The 23,292-nt window shown below is 51.7% G+C and overlaps 7 protein-coding genes and 1 non-coding gene across 8 annotated transcripts; 3 read left to right on the plus strand and 5 right to left on the minus strand.

Moving 5' to 3' along the window:
* The first annotated feature begins 444 nt into the window (after positions 1-444).
* On the plus strand, positions 445-3,707 carry B0T23DRAFT_244813 (transcriptional activator xlnR). The gene is made up of 3 exons (XM_062834099.1): positions 445-936; positions 989-3,330; positions 3,399-3,707. Exons 1-3 carry the CDS (start codon positions 588-590, stop codon positions 3,540-3,542), a joined length of 2,835 nt encoding a protein of 944 aa, XP_062688821.1. The 5' UTR covers positions 445-587; the 3' UTR covers positions 3,543-3,707.
* A 558-nt stretch (positions 3,708-4,265) lies between these two features.
* On the minus strand, positions 4,266-4,567 carry B0T23DRAFT_244852 (uncharacterized protein). The gene has a single exon (XM_062834101.1). The coding sequence runs from the start codon at positions 4,466-4,468 to the stop codon at positions 4,304-4,306; it is 165 nt and encodes a 54-aa protein (XP_062688822.1). The 5' UTR covers positions 4,469-4,567; the 3' UTR covers positions 4,266-4,303.
* Positions 4,286-4,378, plus strand: B0T23DRAFT_t360. The gene has a single exon. It is a non-coding gene; the product is annotated as a tRNA-Asp (tRNA).
* Positions 4,568-6,231: 1,664 nt separating the features above from the next.
* B0T23DRAFT_244886 (ribose-phosphate pyrophosphokinase II) lies at positions 6,232-8,238 on the minus strand. Its single transcript, XM_062834102.1, has 10 exons — positions 7,902-8,238; positions 7,573-7,776; positions 7,323-7,423; positions 7,236-7,267; positions 7,166-7,172; positions 7,057-7,074; positions 6,902-7,004; positions 6,758-6,842; positions 6,467-6,700; positions 6,232-6,364 (listed from the first exon to the last, which is right to left on the minus strand). The coding sequence occupies exons 1-10, from the start codon at positions 7,979-7,981 to the stop codon at positions 6,257-6,259; spliced, it is 972 nt and encodes a 323-aa protein (XP_062688823.1). The 5' UTR covers positions 7,982-8,238; the 3' UTR covers positions 6,232-6,256.
* A 1,104-nt stretch (positions 8,239-9,342) lies between these two features.
* B0T23DRAFT_366629 (uncharacterized protein) lies at positions 9,343-12,169 on the minus strand. Its single transcript, XM_062836401.1, has 2 exons — positions 11,575-12,169; positions 9,343-11,479 (listed from the first exon to the last, which is right to left on the minus strand). Exons 1-2 carry the CDS (start codon positions 11,670-11,672, stop codon positions 9,448-9,450), a joined length of 2,130 nt encoding a protein of 709 aa, XP_062688824.1. The 5' UTR covers positions 11,673-12,169; the 3' UTR covers positions 9,343-9,447.
* A 464-nt stretch (positions 12,170-12,633) lies between these two features.
* Positions 12,634-14,229, minus strand: B0T23DRAFT_244947 (uncharacterized protein). Its single transcript, XM_062834103.1, has 4 exons — positions 13,948-14,229; positions 13,827-13,842; positions 13,410-13,630; positions 12,634-13,347 (listed from the first exon to the last, which is right to left on the minus strand). Exons 1-4 carry the CDS (start codon positions 14,015-14,017, stop codon positions 12,794-12,796), a joined length of 861 nt encoding a protein of 286 aa, XP_062688825.1. The 5' UTR covers positions 14,018-14,229; the 3' UTR covers positions 12,634-12,793.
* A 1,122-nt stretch (positions 14,230-15,351) lies between these two features.
* B0T23DRAFT_244996 (uncharacterized protein) lies at positions 15,352-17,412 on the minus strand. The gene is made up of 2 exons (XM_062834104.1): positions 16,495-17,412; positions 15,352-16,442 (listed from the first exon to the last, which is right to left on the minus strand). The coding sequence occupies exons 1-2, from the start codon at positions 17,167-17,169 to the stop codon at positions 15,468-15,470; spliced, it is 1,650 nt and encodes a 549-aa protein (XP_062688826.1). The 5' UTR covers positions 17,170-17,412; the 3' UTR covers positions 15,352-15,467.
* Positions 17,413-18,362: 950 nt separating this feature from the next.
* On the plus strand, positions 18,363-19,471 carry B0T23DRAFT_389471 (uncharacterized protein). Its single transcript, XM_062837810.1, has 2 exons — positions 18,363-18,569; positions 18,766-19,471. Exons 1-2 carry the CDS (start codon positions 18,425-18,427, stop codon positions 19,179-19,181), a joined length of 561 nt encoding a protein of 186 aa, XP_062688827.1. The 5' UTR covers positions 18,363-18,424; the 3' UTR covers positions 19,182-19,471.
* The last annotated feature ends 3,821 nt before the right edge of the window (positions 19,472-23,292 follow it).

The following is a 23,292-nucleotide window of genomic DNA, read 5'->3' on the forward strand; positions in this document are numbered from 1 at the left end:
GAACCACATTCTGCGCCATGTACGTTCACACACCCTCCTCTTTGCGTACCACCCCACCATCATCATGACCACGTTCTCAACGGGGGCCGTTTCGATCATGTCTGCTCACTCTTGCGTCTGGCCCGCCACCTGGTCAACTTCTCTTATACCCAAGACCCGCCATATTATGCTGGCCCTGCTGCCTTCGTGCAGATGGATTGTACCGGCCTTTATTCTCACCCATGTTGACCTCTCCCGCAGCGTGGTGCCCCTTCTGCTACCTACCCTATGCTCCTGTCCCGTCCCTGGGCATCTCCACATCGGTTTCTAGTTCCCCCTGTTAGACTACTGCTGACCAGTCCGGCTCCCGCCCGGCAGCTCATCAAGCTTTTGCGCCAAGGGTTAGGATATAGATAGCGCTCACCTCTTCATCCTCGCCGACGACGTTTCTGTCTGTTACCTGTGACTACGACTGGTACACTACGGCGCTTCAACCAGCACCCGCTCTCACTCAAAGTCCCCGTCTTTGGTCCAGCGGCTCAAAGGCCTCACATCACCTGGTACACCTTATTTCCATCCTCATCATCAACGCTGCACATTCGGCCAAGATGTTGTCTAATCCACTTCACCGGTTCGCCCCTTATCATGCTATGCCCTCTCCTACCCTGCTATCTGGCGGACATGTCTCAGCCAGCCATCTCCATACCGCTGGCCTCGACACCATGGGCCCCGGCTCTCACTATGCTCTTCAGCAACTTCAGCAGCACGTCAGTGTTCATAACCACCACCTAGCAAGGGCAGGACCTCAACCAAAGCACCGACAACATCCCTATGGACCGGTAACCAGAGCAACAGGAGCGGCTGGACCCATTCGTAGACGAATAAGCAGAGCGTGTGACCAGTGCAATCAGCTGCGGACAAAATGCGATGGCCAGCATCCATGTGCCCATTGCATTGGTAAGTAAAGTGAGTCTTGAAACAAGTCAACGCATAGTCTGACGGTGATTAGAATTCGGACTTGGCTGCGAGTACATCCGAGAGCGAAAGAAGCGTGGAAAGGCTTCAAGAAAAGATTTAGCGGCACAAGCAGCTGCCGCCGCCGCCGCCCAATTGAACGGTCACAAAAACCCGAGCCAAGCCGGCGAAAACGATCAATCCCCCCCGAACCGAACCGAGAGTACCACAGCAACCAAGCGAGCTTCTTCCTTACCCATCGAGCACCAAGCAACTTCAAACGACAAAACCATGAGCGATATGAGCGAAGGTTCAGTGAGGAGTCAAAGGACCGGGAGTATGGACAGTATTGATCTAGGCGCACATCAGACACATGTCGCGAGTCATCCGGGGGCCATGGACAGAGATCTGGAAAGCCCGGCTGCTCTCGATCTCAGTTATGGGAATGTCCACCAAGAATATCACCGTCAAGGGATGGGTGCTCATCTGATGAACGGCGCATCGCATCATACACCATACGGCTCGAATCAGGCTGCCATGTCCAACTATCCAGATCTACCATACGCGCTACATACTCAAAGTCCGACCGGCTATTCCGCAAACACATCAAGTGGTTTTCGCATTGGGACCAGTCCGTTGAGCGCTTATCCTATGGCTGGCGGATCAACTTCGCCTGGTTGGATGAACTTAGCATCACCGCCACCCCAGTTTGCGCAGCATATTCCGCAGCCCACCTACAGCCATGCACAATTACGATACCCCGTGTTGGAGCCACTTCTACCACACCTGGGTAACCTGATGCCGGTGTCGTTGGCATGCGACCTCATTGACCTATACTTTGCCAGTTCCTCTTCGGCGCAGATGCACCCCATGTCGCCTTATGTTCTTGGATTTGTATTTCGAAAGCGCTCCTTCTTGCACCCCACGAAACCTCGTCAATGTCAACCTGCGCTTCTAGCAAGCATGCTGTGGGTTGCTGCTCAAACCAGCGATGCCCCCTTTTTGACGAGCGTTCCGTCAGCGCGCGGCAAGATCTGCCAAAAGCTTTTGGAGCTCACAGTGAGCCTTCTTAAACCTCTAATTCACACCCCGTCCGAGGAGCCTTCACCTGTCTCGAGCCCAATTGTTGATGGAGTGGCGCTGGGTGGCCTCGGTGTAGCTCTTCCGGGATCGATCAGCATGGATGCCTTGACCGGTGAGACTGGCGCATTTGGCGCCGCAGGGACCTTGGACGATGTGGTGACTTATATCCACCTTGCCACCGTGGTTTCTGCAAGCGAGTATAAAGGTGCCAGCTTGCGGTGGTGGAACGCCGCGTGGTCACTAGCTCGTGAGCTCAAGCTCGGACGAGAAATACCACAAAACTCACCCTCTATGCAGAACAGTGGGAGCGAGCTTGACGAGGAAATGGGCAACATTCCTGGCATGATTACCGAGGAGGAACGAGAAGAGAGACGGCGTATTTGGTGGCTCGTCTATATCGTCGACCGTCACCTTGCACTATGTTACAACCGGCCTTTGTTCCTCCTCGACATCGAGTGCGATGGTCTTTTGCAGCCCATGGATGATACCGACTACCAGAACGGGAACTTCTATGCTTACACCGATCCGAATGTTCTGGCTTCGGATCCTAACACTCCAGCTGCTCGGCATCGTGGACCATCTTTTGTCTGCACTGGTCATAGCATTTTTGGCTACTTCCTGCCCTTGATGACCATTCTCGGCGAGATCGTGGACTTGCATCATGCTCGAAATCACCCACGCTTTGGCGTTGGCTTCCGTTCATCCCGTGAATGGGATGATCAGACAGCTGAGATTACCCGCCACCTTGAAATCTATGAAGAAAGTATCAAGAGATTCGAGCATCGTAATCTCAGTCTTAGCGCACAAGCACAAGCTGCTGACGAGAAGGCTGCCGAGGCGGCCGGTGTTCCAACCGCCAATGATGTGCCCCACGATGCTGGCACACCGTCAGTTCAAAGTGTACACAGCGTACACACCACTTCCAGCCGGATGACAGAAAGCGATATCCAGACTCGCATCGTCATGGCCTATGGAACACACGTTATGCATGTATTGCATATCCTCCTTACGGGGAAATGGGATCCCATCAACCTCCTTGATGACAATGACCTCTGGATCAGCAGCCAGGGCTTTATTACTGCTACTGGGCATGCGGTGTCCGCTGCCGAAGCCATTAGCAACATTCTTGAATACGATCCCGGCCTGGAGTTCATGCCTTTCTTCTTTGGCATCTATCTCCTCCAAGGCTCGTTCCTCCTTCTGCTTATCGCAGATAAACTTCAGGTTGAGGCATCACCCAGTGTCGTCAAGGCTTGTGAGACCATCATTCGTGCGCATGAGGCCTGCGTGGTTACCCTGAACACGGAGTACCAGGTATGTCGATCTCTTCGTGATAGCATAGGTCTTGTGGACGCGTTGCTAACTCTTCCTTCTCCTTGCAGCGTAACTTCAGCAGGGTGATGCGCAGTGCTCTTGCACAGGTCCGCGGCCGCGTGCCTGAGGATCTTGGCGAACAACACCAACGCCGCAGAGAACTGCTGGCCCTTTACAGATGGACCGGCGACGGAACTGGCTTGGCCCTCTGATTCTCTTTCTTATGCCACACCATCTGCAGTAAATACTGTGCCCTTCTGGCTTTTATACCTGATGCTCAATAGAGCCTGAGATACCTTTTTCATTTTCTTATTTTCGCTCACAGCGATTTGACTGGCGTTGGTGTTTTTGCATTTATAACTGGTTGGGCTGTTCGAATTCGGAGTTTTATGAGGATGGGAACCCAAAACCAAAGGCGTGATCAAGGCGGTTATTTAGGTGGACGGAAGCTGGTATCGGTTGGGGGGCTTCACGTTCGGGTGGGGTCGATCGCGATTGTGTATTGAATGGCAAAAGATAAGCAATTGTCTGGTTACTTGGGCTCATGGATGCTTTTTGGTGAAAAACAAGGGAACAACGAAAGGACTTGCCTGTGTTGATATCGTTGATACCTCTAAGACATGTGCAAAGATCATAAGTAGGCCAAATCCAGATGCTGCAAGAATGGTTGGTAATGAATGGTGCAATGCTGTCGCAAATCTTCATCTCGATCACACAAATCGCACTTATGCAACAATATCCAGAAAAGAAAAGAAACCTCCATCTATATTCTTCAACAAGATATTCAGTGAGCAGTAGTATGGCAGTGTTGGGTCTTGCATTGCAGTGGCACAGAAAGTAGTCGAGGTACAATTTGTTAATGGGCGTCCAACTTCAACATGTACCTCTCTTTATAAAGTCATCTGACCAAAAAGTTTCCAACAACCAACTACGACAGCTGATCAACAGTTGTACATCTTCCGTAGTATAGTGGTCAGTATGTGAGCTTGTCAAGCTTGAACATCAGTTCGATTCGCTCGAGACCCGGGTTCAATTCCCGGCGGGAGAGACCAATTCTTCTTTTTTTTATTCTTTTAATAGCATTTCCCGACTTCGCATATTGTACGGCTTCACCCATGCCATTCTGCGAATTGTTCATATGATTTTACTACATTTTGAGTTCCGTTCGTTCATCCCTGAGAATTAGTACTAGTTGGCATTCATCTTATCGTGCTATGCCGAACCACACAGTAGCCGCAATCATTACCATCATTGTACCCTCACGATAGTGCAGTATACTTCCACTTCAAGTTATTACTTCGGCCGTATCGAGCGTCCTTGCCTCCAAAGACCCAAACGATGCTTTTGACTTTTATGCGATGAGTGAGGTTGGTAGCTAAGTACTTCATGATTTTTTTTTGTCAGGTCTGTGGCGATTATCTAGTTTAGGGAGGCGCATCCGGTGCTCCTCCTGCCTTTGCGTGTAGAGTACCAAGAAAGGTACGAAACGCCCCCTCCTAGAAAAAAAAAAGATTTGCTAAATCTGGACTGTGAGGTTGGACGATTCGCTTCTGTAAGAGTCGGAGGAGACGGATTGAACTCCGAGCCGTGCGTGGGTGATGCCGGGCCAGGCTACTTGGTTCCGGATCTAACAAAGACAGTGAGTGGGATCAGTAATATTTCGTTAGTTGTTCTCTCGCTACACAATTTTCTTCTCACACATAAACAAACCTCTGACTTACATATAGGCGTGTAAACCTGCAATCCAATCGCCCGCCCCCCTTCGTCGTATATGTATGTAATCCACACGCAGCAGACTACATCTTCCCAGGGACCCACAAAGCTGAAGATTCCAATACGTAGGAGATCTGACCCGTTCGAGATACCTTACCATTTCAAGAAAGAATCTACAAGATACACATACACCTTCTTGGCTGACCGGAAGATATGATGGCAGAAGTCGGTTGTGGCCAGTGCGTGATCTCAAAGGTCTGTCTCCCTATCGTGATACATGTGAAAAGAAGGCTGGAGGTTACAGCACATACATGGCTCCCATTTCGACCTTGTGTACTGGAAAGACATTGATGTCTGTTTGACCGGCTTGGCGAACAAGAGAGAGGTGGGTCGGGCAGATAAGATCTAAGTATACGTAGTCTGGGCTGTCGACATCCGGCTTTGGCGTTCAGCAAGATGCCGGCCAGATAAGCCTGAGGTTGAGTAACTGCTCTGATGTTGTCCGTACGCGGTAAAGCAAGACTGGCTGACTAGCCTGAACTAAACACCACCAACACTATGCCTAGGCTTTGCATAGAAGATTAGAATATGTGTCTGCTCTTGATGCTTGGCGGTTGCCGTCGACCAGAGTTTACCCCTGAATCTTTGTTGTTGTTGCGTCTAACTGACAGGGGTATGTAGCTATCGTTGCACCGGCTGTAGACTGGGCAACAATGCTCGCTCACGCTGTTAGTGACTTGTGTATCACTTAAAAGTTTTAGCGTAAATGAACACCTAGAGAAAACGACAATCTGGCTATCTACTCACTGAAACTTGTGTGATCTTCTGGCCATAGTCCGCTGTCAAGCTGACCCTCTCCTCTTCATGGGATGCGCCGACCCAAATCACAATCCAAACACACAAATGGGTTGCCATCCAAAACGATACTACCATTTATTTTTTGCTACCCATGCACCGTGGAGGTCAAGAAAAAAAAAAGAGACACAAGACAAACCCCTGACGAGAGATGTTCCATTCTCCCCCCGTGTCCCCGCGTTCAAAAGTCAAAGTAACGAGGTATACCAACCCTACCCACCTCTTTTTTTGTACGTAAAAACACCCCTTCTAACCTGGATGCAAAAGAAAACCCCTGCCAAATATGATATGTATAGCCTCACCCAATAGGCTATGTTATAATGCTTGTAAGATATAAATAAGACCCGACTATCTGAATTTAGACAGGGGCGTGGTTGAAAAGATAAGACACCGACTCGCCGTTGTGCGTGCGGCGGATGGCCTCGGCGATGGTCGGGGAGATGTCGATGACGCGGATCTTGGGGCACTGTATTATGTAGGGTAGGCGCTGGTCAGTTATCTTGCCAAGTTTGATAGGGAGATCGATCTTCCACATCCAGAGGAGACGAAAAGTGCAGTTAAAACCAACCCTTTCAATCTTGTCACCGAGCGGGACGGTGTTGGTGCAGATAAGCGCCTCGAGGACACTGCCGTTAAGGTTCTCAATGGCGTTACCGGAAAGAATGCCGTGAGTGACGAGAGCGAGTACGGCCTTGGCGCCGTTCTCCTTGAGGACGGAGGCAGCCTTGACGAGAGTGCCGCAAGTGTCGGCCATATCATCGACAAGGATGGCGATCTTGTCCTCGACATTACCGACGAGAACCTGTTGTCACACAGTCAACTTTCGGCCCTACCAAAACACCATTTCAGACTTTCTTACCATACGACCAACAACGTTGGGGCGGGGGCGCTCCTTATGGATAAGAGCGAAGCCGGTGTTGAGGTGGTCTGCGATGGAGGTAGCACTTGAAGAAGGGTTAGTCGGGCCGAGCTGCTTGTCTTGCTGGAAACGCAGAGTACTAACCGCTTGGCACCACCGGCATCGGGGGAGACGATCACGCAGTCCTCAGGCTTGTAGTTCTCGCGGATGTAGCGAAGGAAAGAAGGCTCCGCATACAGGTTGTCGACTGTTCATCGGTTAGAATCGGGTGGTCTTGTATGCGGCAGTGGCAGGCTTACCGGGAACGCTGAAGAAGCCTTTTGTTTTCGATTCGTCAGCACGCGTTTTCCATATCGAGTATGTCGAGGGAATCGTTCAATCGTTCAATGGGCAAAGAGATAGGCATACCTTGGATCTGTAGGCGACATTGTTAACATATGGCTTCGGACAAAAGATGGATCGCAAAGACAGAACATACCTGAGAAGCATGAAGATCAACGGTGACAATGTCTAAGTCACGGTTAGCGGCGACCAGAGCCCCTCGAGCAATTAGAGAACGGCTTACGGTTGGCACCAGCGGTCTGCAACATGTTGGCGACAAGTCTGGCGCTGATAGGAGCGCGGGACTTATCCTTCTTGTCCTGGCGAGCATAGGGGAAATTGGGACTGAAATAGTCAGTTCAGTCTGTCCGGCTTCCAAAGCAAAAGCATTGTGGCATCTTTTGCGCCAACACAATCAGGCTACCACTGAAGCCCCAATGGCTGGCGCAAAGAATGCGCGCGAAGTCGTTCATGCTCATGGATCAGATCCTTACATGACTGCCGTTATCCTCCGTGCACTGGCGGTTCTGCAGGCCGAGATGGCGATGAGGAGCTCCATCAAGCCCTCGTTGACGTCGCCGGTGGTGGTAGACTGGATAATGAAGACATCTTCGTCGCGGACCGACTCGCCGACGGTGAAGGAGGTTTCTTGGTTCGAGTAGTTGAGAGAGATGGTCCTAGCGACCTCGATTCCGAGTCTGCGACAAAGCAAACACAAGGCGGGTCAGAGATTTGTTGCTGCTGGACGACGGCGCAATGCGCGATATCGGAAATGATTTCGAGGACAACATTGGGAGGGCAGGTGGTAGGTAGGCAGGCATACCGCTTCGCAACCTTCTCGCTGAGCTCGGGGTGGCTCCTTCCGCTGATGAGTTTGACCTCGTTCGCCATTTCGCCGGACATGTTGTCGAGAAGTCGGAGAACCCGTCAGGTAGACGACAGGCCAGCGTTGGTTTGACAAAAGATTTCGAACGGAGGGTCTCGGATGTTACAGCCACGGGCGGGTTACTTCCTAGCTTCTCTTATGCAGCTGGTGACCTGTTAGCGGGGTTGCCGGCAGGGGGGGCTCATGGACAACACGAGAAACGTGATCCTGAACGGCCACGATGTGGTTCGCTGGTGGTGGGTAGTAGGAGAGGGAGGTAGAGTTTAAGCTCCGACGGGAGTGAAATGAGCCGTGTCGAGGTGCGTACCTAGAGGCAGGCTCGTAGGGTAGACGGGTGTGGTGGGTGACTGGTGGTGAATGGCAATGAAGTGTGGTTGCAGTGGGATTGATGTTATACCGGGAACGCAAATGGACTCAAAGGGCAGGAAAGACAGAGGGTTCTCACTGACAAGGAAACAAAGGATTCTCGGATCAGCAAAGTGGTCAAAGTGCGTCTTGAATTGATTGGATTTGAAGGTATCAACCGCAAAGGTCAAAGTCGCAATAGGCAAGTCAAATAATATTGGAATGGGGAAAAAAGTCTCGAGTTCTCAGCGTTCGAGACCGATGGACAGGCACAGCGCGTCGACGGGGCCGGGATCACAGGCCAATGCCCCATGACGGGCGAAAAAAAGTTGAAAAAATTCTGTGGAGACCCCTGACAGCCGAACTGCGGACAGCCACCGGGCACTGACTGCGTGGTGACGCTCCCGGGGCCGTTTCATGGCAGGGCCAGTCCGATCTATGAAAGCCAGCCAACTGCCGCCCTTTCACAGGCGAAAAAGAGTCCTTTCAACATTTCTTCCCCTTGTAGAGGTACAACTCACCTCACCCATTCACAGCGCCTATCCTCGTCGCCGGTACGTATCGACAGCCCCCGCCCCGCATGCCAAATGTTACCTATCGATAAGCTGCCCGATGAGCCAGCGGAATCGGTTGAGCGGATGGGAGTTGCACATGTAAGAGCATCCCCGGCTCCTAGGTGCGTTCAGCTAGTCCGCCATCACTTGTCTCACATATCGCCCCGACGAGTCTTGTCCGAACGCTAGTGTACTGTAGGTACTATGAGCCATTTGAGACAAGGTACTCGGAGAGAACACCATCAAATGCTTCATTAGCGAGACTTGACTCGGTCATATGTGTGTACATATGTAGAGTTTGTCGATTGACTTTAAATGCCCTCGGATAAGACCGTAAACGCAATAATTCAAGTCGCGGCAGTTGCGGTGAAAAATCATCGACAACTTTGTTGAACAACGCCAAGGGTTTGACTTCACCTAACCCATCTGGGTTGTTAGCGCAGAAACGAAAACGGAATCAAAGGATTTGGACGAAGACATGGGACAGAAGATTATATCAAAATTCACCTCCATGCCTACTAGTAGCCTACAGTGTTCATTAAAATCCTTCCAGTTGATATGTTAACACCACCATAAGTCTACGCTCAAGCAGGAGCCTTTGGCGTAGCAACTTCATCAAGCTCCTCTCCTTTCGGGTCGCTAGTCTTCACCCCAGCCAACGACTCATCGTCTTTATTATCCCCCTCGGTCACATCCACATCCAACAAGCTACTGGCCTTGCTCACACTCGCACTCTCCGTAGTCTCCGCCCTCAAACCCAATCCCTTTTCCTTTGGAAGTTGTTCGGGATTAGCACCCTTCCAGTCCGCAGGCTTCATCTGGGGTACAGGGCTCCCCTCCCCAGGCTGGGTGATGACTGTAACTCCCTGGGCCGTTTCAGGCGCAGCAGCAGCAGCAGTCTCAACAGTCTCAACAGCGGCGCCAGCGCCAGCGCCAGCGCCAATCCCCGTCCCAGTCCCAGTCCCGGCGACTTTCCAAACAACAGACAGCCGATCGAGAGCCCTAGTCCCCTTCTTACTTGATCCCTTGATGCCATCCAGTTCATCCCACTCGATTTCGAACACACCGCTATCGTCTGCTTGGCCATCCTGCTCCGGTCCGTTGCCCTCGAAGAAAGCGTTGAACCAGACGTGACCCACGGCAGTAACCATGGTTAGGCCCATGCTGGCCGAGGCGCGGCTTCGTCTTTCAATGTCAATGTTGATATCGCTGTTGGGGACGATGATGGGCTTCTTGGGCTTGAAGATGACGGCCCGGCCGCCTGGCTCTGATTCATCAGCCAGGACCGGCTTTTGTCGCTTCCGAGAGGATTCGGTGCTGGTTTTCGAGTGGATGGGGGTGAGGTTAGAGGTAGATTTGCTGACGCTGTTCTGTTCAGTCGATGGGAGATTCGTAACCTGTGAGGCTTCTGGCATCGCGATGGTCTTTGCTTTTCTGCCATTTGCTGATGAAATGCTCAGCGCGCTCTGCTTCTTCTCCTCCAGCTCCTTCTCTTTATGGTCCTTGCTCTTTCGCACCGAAATCTTCCTCATCAAACTGCTCGCCGTGCTCCCCATCTTGTCCACCTTTTCCTTACTCCTACTCCTTCTCGCACTAGACGCATCCGTTGACGACCGATCTGTCACATGATCATCAACATCGCTTTTCGCACCATCCAAGCCCGAAACCTCCTTTTTATGCTCCTCCTCCTCTTCTAAGTCGCTTTCTCTACCGGCGCCGTACCCAGCCATATCATAAAACATATCCATCACCCCGCCCCCGCCAGGCGCATCCCCCTTCACCACAATCCTCTCATCCTTCCCAAACGTATGCAACGTCTCGATCCTCTTACCCTCGTCCGCAAACCCTTCCACCGCAAGCTTGACCCCGTGCCGGAGTCCCCAGACGTGTATCTCGACAATCTCAATCGGTCTGTCCACATAGATCTTCCGCTTGGCCGGCTCGCTACCGGCGTGGGCCCACCTTTCGACGTAACCCACGTATCGAAGCTGGCTGGGAATCGATACGCCCTTACCAAAGTTGGGACGCATGCGTCGCTCGGTGAACCGCGCCAGGGCGTCGGCGGCGGTCCAGCCGCACTCGGAAATCAGGTAGCTGCAGATGGAGGTGCCGGAGCGGCCTTTGCCGGCTTTGCAGTGGACGACGACCACGCGCTCGCCTTTTTGACGCGGGCGGTCGAGATCGTGTTTGTTTCTGTCCGCTGTGTTTGTATCCCCTTTCTTATTGTCGTTGTTGTTGTTGTTGTTGTTGTTGTTGTTGTTGTCCTGTTGGTTTCCGTCAATGGCGCCACTGGCAGCCCCCCTTTCGTTTGTCGTTTCCGGCGTCGCCAATTTCGTAGTATCACTATTGTCCCCAGACGACCTTCCATCCTCCCCATCCAACCAATTGCGCATACTAGCCGTAATCAACGGCACCAGCCTGAACGGCGGCGGGTGGTGATCCGGCCAAGGGTAGTGTCTAATCCGGTTATATACCGCTTCGTCAGGATATCCCGTGCCCTCGGCGCGGAATTCCCAGATGGACCAGCCATCACCGTGTTTCTCGTCGAGAAAGGTGACCAAGCGGTTGAGCGGGTTACGGTAGGCTAGTTGGGGGTAGGTTTGTGAGGGCCCAGATCTGTGATTTTCGCCACATCAGTTAGTCATTCCATCTCTGCAAACACATGGAGGCAGAAGAAGGGAGGAGGAGGTAGAGGTAAAGGTAGTACCTACGTTGCGATGATATTCGAGGTAACATAACATAGATCTAGTCCCGTATCCTCGTGTTGTTGGCGCGGACCAGCGACGAGCTGACGCAGCAGGGAAACCATGGTCGGTATTCTTTTTAACCTGAACAACGTCCTAACAGATTGACCTGTCTATAGGTTAAAAAAAAGGGAACTTCAATCCGAAGGAGAAAGGATGACGGCTTAGAGGCTGCTGAGTGACACAGCCGTTGGCGGAAAAGAAGGTATCGTTTGCTCAAGTGGTTCGGTGACGTGTTAAGGGATGAGAGTAACAGACTAAGGGAACAGCTCAGTTATAGAGGCGCAGCACATCTGGCGCCAGAAAGGCATTTATTTACACAAAGGTTGGAATCTCGAAACCTGGCAAGATCATACACCGTTTCCTAGTCGATCATCCAAGCTATTCGATATAATCCAGATCCGAATGCGTATGGGTCGAAACCTCGTCTACCAGCTGGATGATGAAGGCTGTGAGGGAGGCCTGAGAACCCGCTTGGTTCAGGCCTACCTCTTGTAAAAGCGGAAGCGACGTCATTGCTGGGAGCCCCAGCGACATGCTGCTGGCGCTGTTCGACATGGAGGGGCCCGGAGGGGGTCCCTGAGGTCGGGTGATAGGGGTACAAAAGTGGGGCAGCTACTGGTCGAGGATAAACTTGAATCGACTCGTGGAATGTTGGTATTCGTACACGACCCCTACGACCAGAACAGCTGGCTTGATGACAATATGTTTCTAGGTAATAATCATACGGCTAGGATATGGATTAACAGAGAAGTAGACCAGGTATACACGCATTGGTGCATTCAGCAGCTAGGAAATTCAAACACCCTTCTTCAACCACTTCTCTCCGCAACCAGAAAGAGTAACACTGCAACAAACTGTCAATGAAAGCCTAGTAATAAACTGACTTTAAACAATTACTGAGCTTCATTCCGAAGCCATTACGCACTATTACCCCTTTCCGTGGCATGTTGCCTTCCAGCCAACAGGTCGTTCCCGGTACGCGACCCCTCCAGAGTCCTGCTCTTCCCAACCGAAAGGTATGACCGATCCTTCGCTTCTGGGCCAAAGATTTTCGAACTAAAGGAAGCACCGCAGGCTATTAATCTGGGCTGTTGTCTTGCCTAGGTCGCGCTAGCATGCGCATGCGCGAAGCAATCTTGTCATCAATGCCCAAACATCTCAAGCTTCGGCGGTAGCCGAGAACTTAAGAGGTCTTCTTGGGGGCAGCGGCACCGCTGATGTACTTGTTGACATCAGTAGCCTGGTGGAACTGACGGGCAAGGCCCTTGACGGTCTCCCAAGCCTGACGAGCAGCCGGAGGGGTGCCCTGAGCGCCAATGAGGTTGTCGATGCGGGCCTCAAAGGTGCTGAACGAGTTCTGGACGTGGCTGCTCTGAGCAAAGCGGGTGCGAAGGAAGACGGTGTAGATGACGAGCAGGATCCAGGAGCGGCGCTGGAAGATGATGGCAGAGAGGAGGATACGGATCCAGAGGACGAGCTCAATGTTGGCAACGACCGACATGGACGAATCGTAGTACTGCTTAACGAAACTGCCAATCGCGTCGGACATAGGGTGCTGAGTGTACTGGGGCTTGGCGCTGGGCGAAGCTCCGGCGGCAGGGGCCACCTTAGTAGGGGGCATGATAGTCGGGATCAAGTTCGCACGAGTGTAGGTAGCGACATGGAAGACCGAGTAGATGGCGAAGGGAAGCATGGCGATGGGGTACTGGGGCATGAAGAGCCAGACAAGGGCCAACACTGAGCTTCGCGGTTAGCATTCGTTGAAAGGGTCACCGCTTGCAGGAGAAGAGTCGACATACGGAGGTACTGAACGTTCTCGTCGGTGAGGTAGCTGACAACGTTGGCCGGCTTAGCACCGGTCTTCTGACGAGCGCGCCATGTCTTGTAAACCACGATACCATATGTGAGGGCAGCGGAGAGGAAGGTGGTGCGGTAGCAGAACTGGGCCATACGACCATAGTAGTTCATGCGCAGCCACGAGAAGGCGTAGCGGGTGACGCAAAGAAGAAGGGTGGCATGTCTGTAGTGATCATTATCTTGTCAGCATACGTTCGAAGCAATCGAAATATATCCTGGCGCGAGAATCGGCTGTTCCGCAACTCCGCTCCCGTGAGATACCGCCTTGCTGCCCCTTCTGAACTTTGCTTCATCCTGATCGAAAGCGGGCGGCACGAGAGGGAAGCGGGACAGCAAGCCAATCGAGAATCATGACGTACCCAGCGAACCAAGCGACTAAGAAACAAAGACAGTTAGCCATTTGCGCTCACAATAAATCTTCGAATCGCTACAACAGCGATGGAGGCTCAAACGGAGAGAGAAAGTTGGGTGCACACGTACACTGCAGGGTCTGTGCCAGCTTTTGAATCCTCTGCGCAAGAGGCAGGTCGGCGGGCGGCGGGGGAGCCATTGTGATAAAAATGCTGTACTGGAAGTGGGTGGCTTGAAGTTTGTTGAAGTCGGTGTCCGGCGTGGTAATTTTTGTATCGCTCGGTCCGTGGATGAAGTTGTTGGAAGAGCTGAAGCTGAAATAACTTTGAGAGCAGCCGGCGGGAGAGAGCGTGGCTGAGGTGGTGAGCGGTGCGTATGGTGGAGTTCTCTGGGAAAAAATAGGGCGGTCGTGTGCTTGTGCTCCAGCTCCCGCTTCTTCAATGTCCACGTCGACCCAGGTCGGGGAATTTCTGCCGCAGGTTCGATAGTGTGGCCGGTGCGCCTTGCTAGCTGTTGCCCCTGCAGGACCTGGTATTCTACTAACGTAGCCTGGATTTTTTTCTGGTGGCAGGTTAACCTAAACTCGTCGAGATAGGCGTTCACAAATGATAGCGCAAACGACTTTCAGGTTCTGTAGGGCTGGCTGCAACTGCGGTTTGTAGGACTCCTGTCTACCACTAGCTTCAGAAGGGGAAGTTGAGATGGCGTATCACTGTTGACGAGCGGTACGATGGCGGAACACCTGAAAAAGACGACGGATAATGAAGACCGAAATGGACAAAGATGAGCAAAACAAAATCCGGAAAGGTCGGTCTTTCCACGATTGATACGCGATTTTATTGTGAAATTTCTGCCCAGAGGCTGTTCTACACTAACAATATGGCGTCGGTCTCGGCGGAAGAGCTGGGCTGTGTTCGTTTGTCGTCATCGCGCTTTTACATGAACCCGCCAGAATCTGGTCAGGATCCGGGCTGGTCCGATTTCACATGCAAGACGTCAACCCCGATGCCCAAATCTGGGCTGGCCTCTCGTCTTGGAGGTTGTTGCGACGGTCATGGGTTGAGATGAACTATACAGATGCTGTATATCCTTCTTATCAATGAAGATCCTATCGGGAGTCTTCGTACTCTTGCTGTCGTGTCATGGAACGTAGGTATTCTTTGGACTGTTAGATTTCCGTTCAGTTGGTTTGCATCTCGCGATGGCACCGCTGGTAGCTCCCCCCCAAACTTCAGTGCTGTTGGTTGCCGCCTGCGTCATCCTTGGTGAGCTGAACTTGGTTTTAATGGAAGGAAGCTTGGGCCAACTGCCCACCCGCACATCCAGCCACGTCATTGCGGTGGCTCAAACCTGCTTGTTGTGGTCTTATTCAACCCTAACCCTTCTCAATCACCTGCTTTCTTTTCAAATCAAATGACAGCGACAATACTATGACCGTAGATATCGACATTCAAGATATGACAGTAGGAGCTGTGGAAGTTGAGCTCAAGCGGTCCTGATGAGACCTTTTACTGAGAAACTCGCACAGAAACTTTTATATCTTACCTCCAGTTTCCCCGAAGGTTACCCAATAGGATCAACTAGGAGCTCCCAACCGCCGACATCCCCATCTCAAATCAGGGCAGCGACGATATCATTTATCCGTATAATTAGATGAGTCCATTCTTCGGCAACGGCCAACTCGGATCCCTACTGTCGTCTCTTCTTCCCGGCTGCAGCAGCTGCTGCTTCTGTAGCCATTGTTGTTGGTCCCCCATGCCCTGACCCTGCGATCTCACACTCCCCGTACTCGCCGCTCTCCGCCTCGAAGTCGTCGTCGACGGTCCACGCGCATGCTTGCCGCGTGCAGAAGCAGATGCGTTACTGGCCATTCTCTCATCAATGCTATTATTCCTCGCACTAGTCGCCGATGCAGTCCTCGAATGGCCGAGTGGATGTCCACCACCACTCGTACCGCTCATCACCGACGTGTTGGTAGGCACGGTTTCCAGGGGCCGAGCCAATATGTCTCCGTAGACGCTTTTGCTGCACTCAGGAGCGTACCGTGTTGAGATGTTCCTCCTAATGTCTTGTGTTGTTGGGGGAGTGGGTAGGGGAATGGTTGGCGGCGGGCCAGGCGATGGGAGGAAGATGTCGCTAGAGGTACTATATTTTCTGCCAACGGCCTGTCCCATCTTTCCCTGGGACATATCGGCCGATGGTTCGAACTGGGGTGTCCAGGGTGTTGGTGACGGGAGATAGGCTTGCGAGGGCCGTCGGACGGGAGGTGGTTGTGGCCCCTGGGTTGGAGAAGGTGTGTGTGCTTCTTGGATGGTCTCCAAGTGGATAGGTCCTGGTGGCCCCGTCGGACTAAATGGGTCCCCACTCTTGGTCGGGCTGGCCTGGTCGTTGACGATATAGCTGACAATGGCACGGTCAAGCGCGTCGCTTACGTTCTGGTCTTCTTCTTTTTGTTTTTGCTTCCTCTTCCGGTATCTCACGAAGAGGTAGAAGCCGGCGAGAGAAAGCACAGAGGAGCCAATGATGGCGACGACAACTGCTATAGCAGCACGGTTAACCGATGACGCGGCTCCCTGCACAGCTTTGATGTCGGGGCTGTTGAGAGCCTGCGGATTGTTTGGAGCCTGGCAAAGGTTAACGAGACGGCAACAAGTTTCAATATCAGGGAGCACTCACCATTGTCGAATTTGGATCTGCCGTGATGGTTGGCCCTACGAGGTCTGTTGTAACCGAGACAACGGTTGCTGTGACCGTGACCGTCCCTTGGCCCAGCTTTTCACTCATGCTGCTAACGGTGCTCGCGGCCGAACGTTCTGCAGCTATCACAGCATTGGATGCCGATTCCTCGGTTGACGCTATTGCGATGGAGGCTGAGGCTTGAACAGATGCTAAGGCGCTGGAAGCCGACGAGGTGAGACGATCGATCGACTCCTGAAGCCCGATGATGGATGTTGCCAGGAGGCTTGAGAAGTATATCGCGTTCGAGTTGGCTTCTTCGAGGGCACCGCTGAGGGAGCTTATTGTTGCGAGTAGGGAATTATTACACCGGCAGGGTCCTACAGCCGTAGGTGCCGTTGTTGGGAAGGGTGAATGGGTTGCCTCTGCTGCCACTGCAACACTGATCGCCGAGGTCACGGTCGTGAACACGGGCTGTGAGCCAAGATCTTCATGGCCGCTGACCGGATGCCTTGCAACAACGGGTGGATGATGGTGTGGCCATGACGAGAAAGGATTCTGCCCAGTCTCGGCAGACTCTGCACTTGCCACATAGTCAAGGGTGGTCAATGCTGCCGAACAGCAGACAATAATTCCTAAAATTAGGCCGTATATGAGATGATCCCGATTTCTCATGGTTCATCTTGACAGACAGAGGGAGAAGGATAGAGAACTCATTGTGCTATTGTCTGCAGTTGGAACAGAGCAACTAGAGACGAACACTGGGAGGAAGAACGTGGGGATGGCCATACGGGGCAAGAACCCAACGCCAGAAGATTATCCCGAGTCAGACCATGATGACTTACACGCCAAAAGAACGGGACGGGATGTCATAGTCCTGTACGCGCAGACGATGAGGGTCAAGCAGCTAGAAGAGCACGGATCCGGATGACTGAGGGCCATCCGGGTTTCTGATTCGGCAAAAGGTTTTGATCTAGAAACAAGGTGGAAACGACTAGACCAGGTCAGCCTTGAAGATGCGATACAAGGATCTCTTGACCACTGTCACTCGGCAGCTGGGGGTCCGTTGCGGACTTGCCTCCCCTCCTCAAGGATTTGCCCAAGATCTTACACAGAAGTGAGTTCTGAATCCCCGAGTCAAAGCTGACGAGGTACCTATATTCCAGGTTCTTCACGAACAAGATCGCATCAGCAGCTTACGCGGAAGTAGGCGTAGGAAACGTAAAGATCCTCCGTCGGCGCCACCTTAACTCGATCTTTTGAAGGATCAACCTGTATCAGTAAGCCGAAATGACTCGAGAATTGGATGGCATGACTTGACTCGAAACAGCCGACTTCGATGATGGTGGCAATATCCCATACGATCTTCAACGCTTGAGCCTACGTTTTTCAGGAGGATGGACCGCAGATTAAGGATTGTCGTTATACAGATCGGAATACAGCATCTAATCCAACCCAACAAGTGCAGGTATACCTCACAGGTCGGTTGAGGTGCAAATAAGGTTGAGTGTTCCAAGATTGCCGCCAAGGATTCTCCATTGCGAAAGCGCCCGTGACATCTGTCTGGAACTTTCCTAGCAGCTGCGGGCAGCTGCCCTGCCTGCCAAAAGCGCAAGAGGGTCCAGACCGTTCCATACGGTACAGCTCACTGTAGAATGTCCGCGGTCTGGAACGTCGCCCGCTGAAGAAATGGGACCTGACAGTGGAAGGATTGACACTTGTCACCAGCTTGATAGGCGCTGATAGCGGCTCAAGAAACCATTCGAAGAGACGGAAACTGGAAGAAGAAAGATACCTGTATCGACATATCAGGAGGAAATATCTTCACTCGATTCATTTCGCGTCCTCTTTGCTCTTCTGACCCCCCCCCCCCCCCCCCAAGTGCTCCCCTCCCTCCTAGATCAACATCCCAATAGACCGCCGCCAGAAAATGACCACTATCGGATCCCTCCAGCGGCTGTCTGCCACGTCCCTGTCCAAGCTGATCCTGGCCGAACAGGCCTCGACGGCAGCAGCGGCGGCCGGCACGGAGAACAGCCGCTCCACTTTGGCCATCATTGACGTGCGGGATGACGGTGCGTAGCTAGTTCCCGCTCCCGGTCTTGTCCTCCGCAATGAACCTCCTCCACCTTGTCTCCGCAGCATCATCATCTACACCAGTCCTACTCCATACCAGATACACCACTTACTCGCACAATTCAATCCGAAAAAAAAAAGAGACATAGAGTATATCATCATGCGTCATCCCCGGGTACTAACAACCCTTCACAGACTACATAGGCGGCCACATCAAGGGTTCCCAGAACGTTCCCTCGCACAAGCTCGACGCCATGCTTCCTACCCTCGTCCGCCAGCTCCAAGACAAGGAGACGGTCGTCTTCCACTGCGCGCTCTCGCAGCAGCGCGGACCCAGCGCTGCCTTGCGCTACATTCGCGAGAGGGATCGTCTGATGCCGAAGGAGGTGGAGACTAAGCTTGCTGCTACTGTAGAGGAGGCCGTTGGGGCTGATGGTGAGGGAGAGGTGAAGAAGAAGCAGGGAGAGGAGGAGGAGAAAAAGAAGCCCGTCGACCAAAAGGTGTTTGTGCTGGATCGTGGGTTTGTGGGGTGGCAGGAGGCTTTTGGGTTGGACGAGAGGTTGACGGAGGGGTATAGCAAGGAGTTGTGGAGGGATGGGTACTGGATGTGAGCGTGATCTATGAGATGGCTGGCTCTTTTGAATATTGAGCGAGCAAGCATGGAGTTGGGAGTACGAGAGGAAGATATAGAAGGTTTACTGGTTAGCGAAGCGGGAGTTAATTGGGTTCATAGACTTGTTGTCAACAGGAGTGAACTTTGCTGAACATTCCTCTACCTGATGAAAGATCACGGATGGGGCCTTTGCCGACAGGCCACAATAGATTTTTGGCTCTGCGCGGACAACAACACTATCAGCACTTTAACTGTGATACATGTGTAAGGAAAGACCTTTGCCATTGACCCCAACGTTTATTTTGGCTGAATTTGCAAATTTGACTCTTCTGCAGTAGTCAATATAACACCCTCACTAATCCCAATATGCCCACTACATTTTTCCAAGAAACTCCACAGCCCCTCTCCAGCCCTCTAACCAGTCAGTCTACCTCAGTAGGTACCCCAACTCAACAAAGCCTTTATCCCAGTACACTACGTTGTGGGGAACCAAACGAACGGGTCATGTTCATGTTACCCCCAAAGTAGCGAAGCAACACTCCAAAATGCACGACACTTTTGTTCTACCAGTAGGTATCATGAGTGCAACGAAAAGGCACCACGCATTGGGGCCAGCCATCCATTTTGGGAAAGGAACAGTGAAAAAGATCAAGCTGAAGTCTTGGGTAGCATTGTAGGTGCAGTCGAACGGTACGTTGTGGTGGTAGGTAGTATCCCCAAGATTCTTTTGCCCACTTTTCTTGTTCTTCGGGCTTTCTGGGATCGTATTAGTATACATGTGTGGGAAGTGGAATGTGCGATGTAGTGTAGGTGACTTTGTACGAGTAAATGCCAAACAATCATGCAACGGAGGGATCTTTGGTCGACGCTACTGTGCATGTATTAACTGGGTCTCTTGGCCCTTGGCAAACACCTATACTCGGATTTAACCGCGTACGGTTGAGTTGGCCTTCAACTACTGATGGACGAATGCCGAATCGGGTATATACAGACTTCTTCGAAGGGGGTTCTGGAAGGTTATGGTTCCTCGGTAGCTTAACCAGACCAGCCTCCTCCACGGATACGCGAGCTACCATAACAGTGAGCTCAAGAGCATGAGTGAAGCGCCACGGCTCGGCCACATCACTTGCTTATCTCGTCATCGAATTCCTTTGTGACGAGCTTGAGTCTGAACTCACGTAGATAGTGACTTTGACAATATTTAGTGTCAAGACAAAAAGAACAGTTGTAGAGAGAGAGTGTGTGTGTACGGTACGTACTTTTGATGATCATAAATCCAATGTAACTTTGGCAACTTTGAAATGCTCAGTAACGTGTCCACGATTGATGGAAGCATGCCCGGAAGCCTTGGCACGAAGAGTCTTTGGGACCCTTCACACATAATATTTGCATGAAGGGCACATCCTTTCTCAATACGATCAAACCAATGTTCACAGTAGGATGAAGAAACTTCGAATACACCACGAAACCGGTCACTGGAATGACGAAAGACATCAACGGTTGGTTGGAAAGTAGTAGACAGGCCACCATTGGACAACAATGCGAGAGTGGTAATGGAAATTTGGAAATATGACAATCCAAGATATTACCGAATCTGCACTATCATACAAGGACGCAAAAGCAAGAGGGAACTAGTATGTTTTTTCCAGTAGCAAGAGTAGCAAATGAAGAGCGAAAAGGTAATGGTGAAAGGAAATATCTTGAAAATGCTGCTTGAGTCCTGTCTTTGTTGTTTGCTGCATAATAACCTGAAGATGGGAAAAGAGAAGATGTAACTCTGAAAGCATCGGTGTTGCCGAAGGGCACTGTGGATACTTTAACCTTTTCAGTCATTGGGCACTTCAGTTGCGTGCTAGATCGGGTGCTTGCTGAAAGGCAACATCCACATTCCATGTTCATATGTATTCAGGCGTCATCCACTAGACGGTAGGTTTCCTAAGTTGTTCACGTACTAGTCTACTTCATCCACATTGATACGAGTGACGGCAGCTGATGAGACGGATGCCATCTTGCGTGGATAGCGCCGGCACACATGCCGATTGTTCTGGAGTGCTTTGCTCTATACTGTTCAGATCTGGTCGGAATGCCCTCAGTCGAGATCTGTGGCAGGTAGCTGTGCAATCTCTCTAGTCTCAGTTTTCTGGTTCATAAAAAAAAAAGGGCCAAGGCTGTCATCAAGTCGATGATGTGGAAGATATCTGTGCATGAACGCATCTTGGCTGGCTGCCAGCAAGCCACTCATTGGACAGCCGAAGCGAAAACGGTCGTGCCAGCGAACCGTCACCTCGGAACGCGAGAAAAGAGCGACTCTCAGCTCAGGATTTTCCCCCGTGGGTTAAGATTGAATTGTAGGTACCTGCACTGACAGGGTAAGCTCATGTACCATGATGGTACATGGAGTGCTACCCTTGCCGCATTTTGGCCAATCTTGATACTGACAAAGGTACTTTGGTCTCATTGAACTGGTTTCAACAGTCTCAATAGGTGCCGCAAAGACTTGGCGGGCTAATGGAGCAACAAAAGGGCCAGCTAAGAGGAATCATGAAGTGTGTCTGACGACAAAACTTGGGGAAACGTCTGGCATGGAGAGGATTGATGGCCAAAGGAGAATACCATGGACGGATATCAGTCACGGTGTGCAAGGGAAAGGGAAGCGTAGGAACATGATCCATCCACACCATGACAAATTGTGGGATCAAGGGTCCATAGCTCAAAGATCTCTTTCGGGTATCGAGTCCGCGGTGGTTCCCAAAGAGAGTTAGCGAGGGGAAGGTGGGAGATATCTGGTGGGGTTGGTGAAAGCCCGAGTGTGAAGGATCCTAGCAATCAATGATGGCCGGCGGCGAGATCGATCGCAGATCAGGGCAACGGCGACAGGGGAGATGAATTGGCTGTCCGAGATTGTAGCAAAGGGAAGTTATGTACTTGGAGGTAGGTAATTGAAGAGGAAAAGCTGAGATTGGGTGGGTAACTTGAAGCTGTCGGGGTAAGGGTTGGATGTAGAAACTGAAATGTAGGTACCTAGGTAACTAGTGTAAGCTGTTAGTTCGAAATATGAAGCTTGTTCAGTTTGGCTTTGACGACTCAGCTTATCGCAGATCCGTATAGCGCACGGTGCCCCCCCCCCCCCCACTTGCCGCCTTCGGTTGTTGCCGAATGCTCTAGTGTAGCCTGTGTACCCTGGACCCGACTTCGGTCGATGACAGCGGTTCTGTTTTCCGGAACATTTTGATAGTGGATTATTGCCGACTTGTTAGTGCTGAGAAGAGCATTTGTCGACATAGAGACGCATCGTCAAAACATGCCTCAGGTTGACAAATACCGACGCGTGTAATACGCTCCCATGTTGACAGTGCCTGAAGGAACCGCGAAGGAAGCATAGCCCTACAGGAAACCGACCAATCAGAGGCCATTTCTCGCTCCTGATTGGGCAATTTGGGAGACAGCGCACGACGGAGCCAGTCTCTATTTGTCAAAGTCTCTCTTCGGCTTGTCTTTGCCTTCCTGGTTTCTCTTCCTTTGCTTTATTTGCGTACTGAACTCGGCGAAACTCAACAACAGCTTCCCCCATCAGCATTTGGGCAATGTTTGCAATTTCAAACGCATTCAACGTCGTGATGATGTGACGGGACATAGGGCCTACGCATCTGCTTGCCTTTCCAGGCCACGTGCAGGCCTCAAGGATGCCCTGTCCACCTCAGCTGCCTTCAAGGTGGAATCCCACTTTGGTCTGCATCACTCAGTACTCTGCAAGACTCCTGCCTTCAAAGCACTACAATGTAACCGCCACTGCATACAAACAATCAATGTTGGCACCTGGACTGCATGGAAACAAGCTGTCGAAGCTGGTCCCGCATAGAACACCAATCTGATACTACCTAGAGGTATCTTCACCTATAAGCTTACTGTCGGCGTTGAAACATGGATTATGAATGACTGGAGAGTATGACTCGGCAGGTATGAGCAACACTTGAACAGCCCCAGTCTCAAACCAGAAAGAAGCCCCACCCCTCAGCGCGTACTACTGTCCAAAGTTGGGTACAGATTTCACCTCTCCACAGTCTGTCAAGATTTAAGCGTGATGCCGTGCAACGCACGAACTTGGCCAT

The sequence above is a fragment of the Neurospora hispaniola genome (assembly GCF_033458365.1).
Source record: "Neurospora hispaniola strain FGSC 10403 chromosome Unknown B0T23scaffold_9, whole genome shotgun sequence".
NCBI classification, from domain to species: domain Eukaryota; kingdom Fungi; phylum Ascomycota; class Sordariomycetes; order Sordariales; family Sordariaceae; genus Neurospora; species Neurospora hispaniola.

What these genes read in the sequence shown, in the direction of transcription:
- B0T23DRAFT_244813 (XM_062834099.1), top strand. Translation starts at nt 588, where the DNA reads ATGTTGTCTAATCCACTTCACCGGTTCGCCCCTTATCATGCTATGCCC. An exon ending in TCCATGTGCCCATTGCATTG is followed by an intron (nt 937 to 988) that starts GTAAGTAAAGTG and finishes GACGGTGATTAG; the next exon opens with AATTCGGACTTGGCTGCGAG. An exon ending in CCCTGAACACGGAGTACCAG is followed by an intron (nt 3,331 to 3,398) that starts GTATGTCGATCT and finishes TTCTCCTTGCAG; the next exon opens with CGTAACTTCAGCAGGGTGAT.
- B0T23DRAFT_244852 (XM_062834101.1), bottom strand. Translation starts at nt 4,468, where the DNA reads ATGAACAATTCGCAGAATGGCATGGGTGAAGCCGTACAATATGCGAAG.
- B0T23DRAFT_244886 (XM_062834102.1), bottom strand. Translation starts at nt 7,981, where the DNA reads ATGTCCGGCGAAATGGCGAACGAGGTCAAACTCATCAGCGGAAGGAGC. An exon ending in CCAACGTTGTTGGTCGTATG is followed by an intron (nt 6,701 to 6,757) that starts GTAAGAAAGTCT and finishes GTGTGACAACAG; the next exon opens with GTTCTCGTCGGTAATGTCGA. An exon ending in TCGGTGACAAGATTGAAAGG is followed by an intron (nt 6,365 to 6,466) that starts GTTGGTTTTAAC and finishes TACATAATACAG; the next exon opens with TGCCCCAAGATCCGCGTCAT.
- B0T23DRAFT_366629 (XM_062836401.1), bottom strand. Translation starts at nt 11,672, where the DNA reads ATGGTTTCCCTGCTGCGTCAGCTCGTCGCTGGTCCGCGCCAACAACAC. An exon ending in ACCTCGAATATCATCGCAAC is followed by an intron (nt 11,480 to 11,574) that starts GTAGGTACTACC and finishes CGAAAATCACAG; the next exon opens with ATCTGGGCCCTCACAAACCT.
- B0T23DRAFT_244947 (XM_062834103.1), bottom strand. Translation starts at nt 14,017, where the DNA reads ATGGCTCCCCCGCCGCCCGCCGACCTGCCTCTTGCGCAGAGGATTCAA. An exon ending in CGAGAACGTTCAGTACCTCC is followed by an intron (nt 13,348 to 13,409) that starts GTATGTCGACTC and finishes CGCGAAGCTCAG; the next exon opens with TGTTGGCCCTTGTCTGGCTC.
- B0T23DRAFT_244996 (XM_062834104.1), bottom strand. Translation starts at nt 17,169, where the DNA reads ATGAGAAATCGGGATCATCTCATATACGGCCTAATTTTAGGAATTATT. An exon ending in CAGATCCAAATTCGACAATG is followed by an intron (nt 16,443 to 16,494) that starts GTGAGTGCTCCC and finishes AACCTTTGCCAG; the next exon opens with GCTCCAAACAATCCGCAGGC.
- B0T23DRAFT_389471 (XM_062837810.1), top strand. Translation starts at nt 18,425, where the DNA reads ATGACCACTATCGGATCCCTCCAGCGGCTGTCTGCCACGTCCCTGTCC. An exon ending in CATTGACGTGCGGGATGACG is followed by an intron (nt 18,570 to 18,765) that starts GTGCGTAGCTAG and finishes AACCCTTCACAG; the next exon opens with ACTACATAGGCGGCCACATC.